Source organism: Apium graveolens, chromosome 4 (assembly GCF_009905375.1).
Source record: "Apium graveolens cultivar Ventura chromosome 4, ASM990537v1, whole genome shotgun sequence".
In the NCBI taxonomy this organism is placed as follows: Eukaryota; Viridiplantae; Streptophyta; class Magnoliopsida; order Apiales; family Apiaceae; genus Apium; species Apium graveolens.
This window is the reverse complement of record NC_133650.1, coordinates 101,512,045-101,521,196: the sequence shown is the minus strand read 5'-3', so window position 1 is coordinate 101,521,196 and position 9,152 is coordinate 101,512,045. Positions and strand designations below refer to the sequence as shown.

At 32.8% G+C, this 9,152-nt stretch overlaps 1 protein-coding gene across 1 annotated transcript; it reads right to left on the bottom strand.

The window, feature by feature from the left end:
• Positions 1–1,648: 1,648 nt before the first annotated feature.
• On the bottom strand, positions 1,649–2,393 carry LOC141716837 (uncharacterized). Its single transcript, XM_074519015.1, has 3 exons — positions 2,236–2,393; positions 2,048–2,136; positions 1,649–1,933 (listed from the first exon to the last, which is right to left on the bottom strand). Exons 1-3 carry the CDS (start codon positions 2,257–2,259, stop codon positions 1,774–1,776), a joined length of 273 nt encoding a protein of 90 aa, XP_074375116.1. The 5' UTR covers positions 2,260–2,393; the 3' UTR covers positions 1,649–1,773.
• Between the last annotated feature and the right edge of the window lie 6,759 nt (positions 2,394–9,152).

Below are 9,152 nucleotides of genomic sequence, written 5' to 3'. Positions count from 1 at the left end.
ATTTTTAAAAAAATCGAAACATGAGTTTGAGACTAAACATTAGTAAGAATTATTGGTCAAATTACAGGTTGACTGTTAAGATAGCAAACCAAATACATATAGTTTTTTCTAAATTTTTTTATCATATCACTAAAATATATAGATATTGACATCTGTAAGGGTGGATTATTTATATGGATTTTTTTAAAAAAATTGAAACATCAATATGAGATTGAATACTAGTAAGAATTACTAGTCAAATTACAGGTTGACTGTTAAGATAACAAACCAAACACATTTATTTTTTCTAATTTTTTATCATATTACTAAAATATATAAATTTTAATATCTTTTTCACGAATATCTCAGTTCGCGAACAACTCGGTTCGCAAATAGATCTAATGAAATCTTTGTGTACTCATTTTGATCCGACGGTTGTTGTACAAAGTTACCAGGTTACTCAATTAATTTATTTAAAAAAAAATAGAATTCTGAAAATAATAATTTTAACCGAATGCAGTTATAATAGACAAATTCAACTGATTTTTAGAAAAAATAAAATTTTCAGAAAAGTGGGAAATTTCCCCTATTTTTGCAACCAATTTTTTAAATCTGCGAGAAATTTCCCTCCATTTTAAAATATCAAATTTGACCGAAATTGGTTGAATTTAGGGGTGTCAAAAAAATTGTTTGGTAGTAAAATTCCCCCATTTTTTTGATAAGGTTAAAATCGACTGGATGCAGTTGAATTTAGGAGTACGGCTAAATTCAACCGCATACGGTTGAATTTGTTGCAAAACTCGACGTTATAAATATGACTGTATATAAATACGATCGCAGGCGGTTAAATTTAACCGTAAATTTAACCGAAAATTATTGAATTTGCTCCTGTTTATATTTGTACGATTGTATTTGGTCTTTTTTTCTTATTGTGTTTGCATAAAATTCGCAAATTGTATCATCTTGTATACATGTTTAGCTCGGATCTATATTAATGTACATCAAGAGGTACACCCCATTTATCCTTATTATTATTTGGATGTTTAACTCGAGCCAGGGCTGTTGGAACCGAGCTCACTCAAATTTGACTCAATAACATGAACTCGAATCGACATTCGTACGACACTTTTTAATTCCAAATTCTAGTGACGGTTCTCCGGCATGTTTTGACGTGGATAATAATATTATTATTATTATAATAATTTACTTATAATTTTATTATTGTTTGCATTGTATAATCCTCTCTTTTATTTTAATAAGGAAATATCGTATATCTCTATTGTTCGATCTCTTCTCTCTTTAGTTTAACATGATATTAAAATCCGGTATGAAAGATTGGAAGGGCTTGAAATTGAGTCATTATTAATTTATTATATTTATTTTTGTCAGTGCTAGCAAAAATTATCGTAAAATTAAAATGAACCATTAAAGATGAGATAATTTAAAATTCTATTGATTTATCTGTTGTCCCGGTTTTCAACTCTCATTCACTTTCGAACAAATTCTAATTTTAATTTGTAAGTTGCAGAAATTTAAATTATTAAAAAAATATAATTCATAACGATCAATCAAAAATATAAAATAATAAACTGATAAAATAGTTTTTAAGAATGCAATCGAATACTTTTGGAAAATAAAAAATGTTTAGAACAGGAATCCGGCAAAGACATACAAAACATCACAATATAATTTATTGCAAATTGACAATATTGGTGCAAAACAAAGGATATATAAAAGAACATGTTTGGTCCGAAATAACTCGTGATCCAGATAGATAGATATCTGTAGATATCTTTATTTAGTATTAATGTCCGACTCCGAGAAGAAGTGGTTGATTGCCGGCATAACCTCCGGGGGACGTTCACGAAGAAACTTGCGGAGGCCATGGTGTCTGTATTTCTCTCCTTCTTCCAAGTTGTCAAGTACACCTGCTGTTCGATGAGCTTTGTTAATCCTGCAAAGTTCAACTCATACGTTCATTGTCTACTATAGAGAAACATTAATTAGGAGACAATATTAAGCATGTTATCGATTATAATAATTCCTTTATTTTGGACAAGGAACGTACCTGACATCAGGGTTCATGAACACGTTCCTTGTGAGTTGAAAAACACACATAGTAGTTACAAACGTCATAGCTGCCATGAGAGGATACACCTGTTTTCACACACAAAATTACAAATCATAAATATCATTTCATCTTAAACATATAAAACTTTTTTGTGTAAATAAATTCAGATAAAATGTCTAGATCACCTCTGGTCTGATCCAACGAGCCATTCAGGGTGGGATTTGAATGGATTGATAAATAGTACAAGAGTCCTTTCGAACACCTTGGGGAAAATGGTGGAGATGTATGTATAATATCTGTATGCTATAATAACAGGTATTTATACTGTTCGTATCGTATTGCATAACCCTGAAATTTCCATTGCGTAGATCCGGTGGGCGGTTACGAATTCGTATTAACAAAAACCAGGAGCTGAGCCGCCTGTTTTATCCATTGTAACACTTGATTGTCACGGTAATATGATATTTGTTTGATATTTAACACTTTCTTTTGGTCAGGCGATACCACCTTTTCTGTTGTTTTTGACTCGGTTTTTTTATTATAAAATCTGGAAGATTATATTCCAAACTTTGACCTTTTCCTTTTTCTCTTTTGCGTGATAAAATTTTAATTTAAATATGGACAAATTATTTTGTATATCCGATGATCATATTTACCAAAGGCCTTAATATTTTTAAAGCTAATTTTGGATATTTATTTAAAGTTAAGTTACTTTTCAATATAAAATTATGATTATTTATATAAATACACAGAGCGAATTTTATTATTACAAGAATGTCATTTAACTTATATGTACAAAATTCCAATCACATATATAATATTCGTATTATTAATTTTAGATACATTTTTTTTCTTATACCAAGGACTTAATGTTCATAAAGATAACTTTAGATAACTTAAGTTACTTTTCGATACAAAATTAAAGATAATTTTAGGTAATTATCTAAAATTAAGTTACATTTCAATACAAAAGTATTAAAATACAAAGATTTTTTTATAAATACACGGTGTGAAATATATTATTATAAAAATGTCATTCAAATGCTATATATAATAACATAAAAGTCGGGCACAAACCACTTGAAATTACACTTAGAGTGGGTGAATAGGTGATTATGGCTAACTATGATAACTTTTAAATTTTACCCGATAATAGCTTACTGAGATTTTACCAACTGAACTATAATCTGACAATGATAGTAAGCTGAGATGACTAAATGCAATGCAAAAAATAATGTGCAGAAAAGTAAATAGAACACACAAGAATTTTAGACAGGTTCGACCCCTAAGCCCCTATGGTCTACGTCCTGGTCCGTTACCAACTTGGTAAGATAATATATTATTGATCAATGAAGGTTACAACTACAAGATACAACAATATATCTCCCTTAATCCCCGCTGCTGATAATGGCTTGCTGAAACCCTGTTTAAGAACTTGCTCTCTAAGTATTATACTACCCCGTAGTACAAACTCCTCTAGCAAGTACCACTAAACCCTTGTTTCCCTTAGCCAACTTATCCAGCAACTAATCAATACAATTTGAACAATACAAATCAATGATAAAGTTTACAACTCAAACTATAGACTCTCTTCAATAAAATACGTGTATATAATTAGGAGCTCAAGACTATTTTGAAATCAATAAAGATCAGGAGTTGTATGTGTTATTGCTTGCCAGTCGTCAGTCATAAAACTGCAAGAAAACCACAGATATAACCACACATTAACGTTTGAAACATTCTCAATAAATTACAACGGCTAGAATCCAATTCTACCGTTTAAGATCGTTGGGATGGTTTCCAACGTTCATGTGTACGTTAGATAGAAGAGAAAGAAGGAAGAACAACGTTCAGAAAATATCTCTTCTATTTTGTAGAGTATAAAACGTTTTAATCAGTAGATAGAAGATAGAGTTTGAAAGAAAAAAAACTCCTATTCTTTAGGAAATCAATTTGAATAAGTAAAAACATTTTATAATTGAGCTCTCTATATATCATGCACGTATATTATATTAGAGAAGTCCTTACAACTGATATATATGAAGATCCTATAAAATCTCCATGAAATTCGACTTCGTTGTTGAATCTGGACTGTGCATCTTGGCTTGCTGTTATTCTAACACCGTTGATCGTAGCTTGCTGAGATACAAATTTGTCTTATAACAGCTTGCTACAATTATGCTTAGAATGACAAAGTCATTAAGCTGATTACCTGCAAACAAGCTTGGATAACAGTATTATAGCTTGCTGTGTTGATCATCAAAACTAAGGGATTTACAATCTCGCCCTTTTTGATGATTACACACATCTAGGAGAATTTATAAAACTCCCTATAAATCTATGCATATCTCAAAATATAAATTAACACTTAAGATATCACAATCAGCATAATAAACGACTTAACAGATTCCCAAAATTAGTAGTAACAGCTTATGCATAAACAAGTCTTAAAAACAAAAACAGCCACAAACAAGTTAACCAAACCACATAAACAAAAACCATCAAATCAAATACCAGATGCAACAAGTCTAAAAACCACAGAAACAAACAAAAACCAAGTCAAGTTCAGAAACTAGAAACTTAAAGAAACTAAATTCTCCAAAGTTCTCCCCCTTATATCTCAAAAGCATATTAGTCTTCTTGAGCCCTTAGTTAACAACTTATATCTATCTAATTAACCACACTCAACACATTTATCACTTAACAAATAAATCGGCATATCATGCAGGCAGTTAAACATAAATAAACAGATAATGACACATCATAATTAAAAATTAAATTAAACACAAAAATACCATTTTAATAACCCATCATAGTAAGGTAACATATAAAAATGATAGTATGCCAACACTACCAAATTTCCAATGATAGCTTGCGATTATACACTGCATATGCCAAGTTCCCTTCGAATGGTAGAAAATCTTGCTTCTCCAAGGGGTTTTGTAAAGATATCTGCCAATTGATATTCAGTAGGTACAAAAACTAATTCAATCTTACCTTTGGCAGCATTATCTCTCAAGAAATGGTGACGAACATCAATATGCTTTGTTCTTGAGTGATTAACCGGATTCTTTGATATGTTGATGGTGCTAGTGTTGTCACAATAGATTGGAACTTTGCCACACTTGATTCCAAAATCTCGTAGAGTCTGAATCATCCACAAAATTTGAGAGCAACAGCTACCAGCTGCCAAATACTCACCTTCTGCTGTGGATAATGCAACTGAAGTTTGTATCTTACTTTGCCAAGATACGAGACTTTATCCTAAGTATGTACAAACACCACTTGTGCTCTTTCTATCAGTTTGACAACCTGCATAGTCAGCATCACTATACCCCACAAGATCAAATGTACTTGTAATAGGATAAAATATCCCAAGATTAATAGTCCCACTTAAATATCGAAATATTCTTTTAACTGTATTTAAGTGTGATTCCTTAGGTTTTGCTTGAAACGAGCACATACACACAAACACTATACATAATACCTGGTCGAGAAGCAGTAAGATATAAAAGACTACCAATCATACCTCTATACTTCTTGATATCAACATCTTTACCTTTCTCATCCGATGTCAGCTTGCTGTTTTGATTCATTGGAGTAGATTTAGGCTTGACATTGTCAAAATCAAATCTGGTCAGCAAATTCTTGACATATTTTGATTGATGCTCATAAATTCCATCTTTAGATTGTTTGATTTGGAGCCCCAAGAAATATTGAGCTCACCCATCATGCTCATGTCAAATTCACTGCTCATACACTTAGAAAACCACTCGCACATAGAATCATTAGTGGATCCAAAGATTATATCATCTACATATATCTGGACAATCAGAATATCATCACCATTTTTCCTAGTAAATAAAGTAGGATCAATTTTACCTCGAAAGAAGCCATTTTTGATCAAAAACTTACTAAGCCTTTTGTACCAAACCCTTGGTGCTTGCTTTAATCCATATAATGCCTTATAGAGCTTGTAAACATAGTCCAGATGTTGTTCATGTTAAAAACCAGGGGGTTGCTTGACATAAACTTCCTCTTCCAGAAATCCATTAAGAAAAACACTTTTAACGTCCATTTGATGCAGCTTGATCTTCTTGTAGTATGCATAAGCAAGAAGCATCCTAATTGATTCCAATCTAGCTACTGGAGCATAAGTTTGATCAAAGTCAATGCCTTCTTGTTGATTGTAGCCTTGGGCCACAAGTCTTGCTTTTTGCGAGTCACAGTACCAAATTCATCCACTTTATTCTTAAAAATCCATTTTGTACCAATGATTGAGACATTCTTTGGTGGCTTGACAAGTTCCCAAACATCACATTGTTCGAATTTATTGAGTTCTTCTTGCATAATCGTGATCCAATTTTCATCTTCGAGTGCTTCTTTGACATTCTTGGGTTCCTCTTGAGCTAGAAATGCAGCATAAGCACAAAAATTTGCAGTGCCTTTTCTTGTCTTGAGTCCATCAAAAATATCACCAATAACCTGTTCTGGAGGGTGATTCTTCACTGTCCGTGTAGCTTTTGGCAATGAATGCTTTACGATTTCTTCATGTGAGGTCTTCCTTATCTTAGATGGAGGAGCTAAGTCTTCACCATCATAGATTGGCATTTTATCCTTTGCTCTATTTCCTCTAGGACCATCAAGAGTCATCTTTGCCATCTTTACAATTGCATCATCAACTGGAGTAGAAGTTTCTGCTTGCTAATTTCCAGAGGCAGTTTTAATTTCAGCTTGCTGTTTTCCAGAATCAGTCTCTGTTTCAGCTTGCTGTTTTGAAGTAGTCTTCTCTGTTTCAGCTTGTTGTTGTCCAGCTTGACCTGCATCATCTTCCTCGTCTCTTGGAAGATCATTGTTAGGTTCTTGAAAAGTAACATCTATAGATTCTTCAACAATATGTTTAGACAAATTATAAACTCTATAGGTTTTACTATTCATAGAATAACCAAGAAAAATAGCTTCATAAGAAGCATCAAATTTACCATCATTACCAATTGTCTTGAGCACAAAACACTTTGAACCAAAAATCTTAAAGTAACTGATGTTGGGCTTCTTTTTCTTGAGCAATTCATATGGAGTCTTGTCCAAAATAGGTCTTATCAATACTCTATTCAGAACATAGCATGCTGTGTTGACTGCTTCAGCCCAAAAACTTCTAGGTAACTTGCTTTCTTGCAACAATGTCCTTGCTATCTCTTGCAATGACCTATTCTTGCGTTCCACCACACCATTTTGTTGTGGAGTCCTTGGAGCCGAGAATTCATGTGATATTCCTCTTTCTTCACAATAAGTAACAAAGTCTTTTTGAAATTCACCACCTCGATCACTCCTTATACCTACAAGCTTTGTATTGAGCTTATTCTCAAGTAATTTAATTAGTTTCTCAAACTCATTAAAAATAACATCTTTAGTTTTAAGAAATAATACCCATGTAAAACGAGAATAATCATCAACAATTACAAAACCATATTACTTACCTCCTATACTTTTAGAGGCTTCTGGACCAAATAAGTCTAAATGCAAAAGTTCTAAGGGTTTAGAAGTAGATACCATTTTCTTTACTTTGTGAGTACTTCTAATTTGCTTGCCTAATTGGCATGCCGAACACACCTCAGTCTTGACATACTTGATTTTGGGTAAACCTCTGACTAGCTTCTTCTTTGAAAGCTTGTTAAGCAAGTCCATGTGAGCATGACCCAATCTTCTATGCCAAACATAAGGATCGGTGTCTATTACAGCAAGACAGCAAGCTGTTTTCTGCAACTCAAAGTCCAAAATATATATATTTCCTTCCCTTCTAGCAACTAGGGGGACTTTGTTAGTACTAATAGTAATAATACACTTATCAATACCAAAGTTAACAGTATGACCATCATCATATAACTGACTTATGCTAAACAGTTTATATTTAAGGCCTTTAACATATTGAACTTTATCAATTGAAATGTGTTAATTACCTATTTTACCTTTTCCAAGGATTTGAAGAGTTTTGCTATTGCCAATAGTCACTCTTCAACCCTTTTTCATCTGAAGACTCAGGAATTGTGCTTTGTGTCCACTCATAAGTCTAGTACATCCGCTATCCAAGATCCACTGAGTTAATTTGACTCGAGCGGCAAGACACATCTACAAAACAAATAAAATAACTCAACCTTTTGGTATCCAAAGTTTGTTGGGTCCAGCATGGTTAGCAGATAGAACATATAAATCAGATTTCTTTATCCACTTTTAGATAAATCTAGGTGATTTAACTCTGCCAGCTTGATGATAATAAGCCGTCTTGATTCTGCCATTTTGATCATAGTAAGCTGTCTTCTGTTTGTTTCCTCCATGATAAGCTTTCTGAACATTCTGAGCTCTGCAAAATTTTTCCAGATTTCCCTTCTTTCCACATTTGTTGCATATCTTCCAAGGCATAGCATAATTATAGGGTATGCCATATTTTCCTTCATATCTTAGAGCCTTGTCCTTCTTGTTTGCATTCATTCCAATTCCTTCTCTGACCAATGGAATATTTGTGTTGTTCATCATTGATTTGAGACTTTCTTCTCCTTGAACAAACGATCCCATGCCCCTTTTTAGATCCTCAACTTCCTTTGTGAGCAGATCAATTTTTTCAGCTTGCTGACTTATGATTTCAGCTTGCTGAGATGGTACTTCAACTTGATTTGAAGGTGTTGCATCTATTGATTCTCTGAGTTTGAACAGCTCCAAACATTCATCCCTTGCTTCAATCTCCTTCTTTAACTCTATGATCTCCATTAATTGAGTCTTGTTTCTTTTAAGGAGAATTTTGTTGAAGTTTTCCACATGACTGACTTTAGCTTGAAGATCCTTGATTTCAACCTCTTTGTCAGCTTGTGTAGGTACCTTCTTGTCAATCCAAGTATCTACTTTGTTCATCAAATCTTGAACCATAGTCTTGAGATAATTATTCTTCTCTTTTAGCTTGCTATTTTCAGCTTTAAGAGAATAATATTCTCCCATAGATACATTCTCACATTCCTGCATAGTTAGTGGTTCCAAAACAATATTTTCAGAAGATAAATTATATTTACAAGAGTTTACCTCACTCTGATATTCTCCTGAATCACTTTCTAGG

What these genes read in the sequence shown, in the direction of transcription:
- LOC141716837 (XM_074519015.1), bottom strand. Translation starts at nt 2,259, where the DNA reads ATGGCTCGTTGGATCAGACCAGAG. An exon ending in CTCGTTGGATCAGACCAGAG is followed by an intron (nt 2,137 to 2,235) that starts GTGATCTAGACA and finishes GTGTGAAAACAG; the next exon opens with GTGTATCCTCTCATGGCAGC. An exon ending in TTCATGAACCCTGATGTCAG is followed by an intron (nt 1,934 to 2,047) that starts GTACGTTCCTTG and finishes TGAACTTTGCAG; the next exon opens with GATTAACAAAGCTCATCGAA.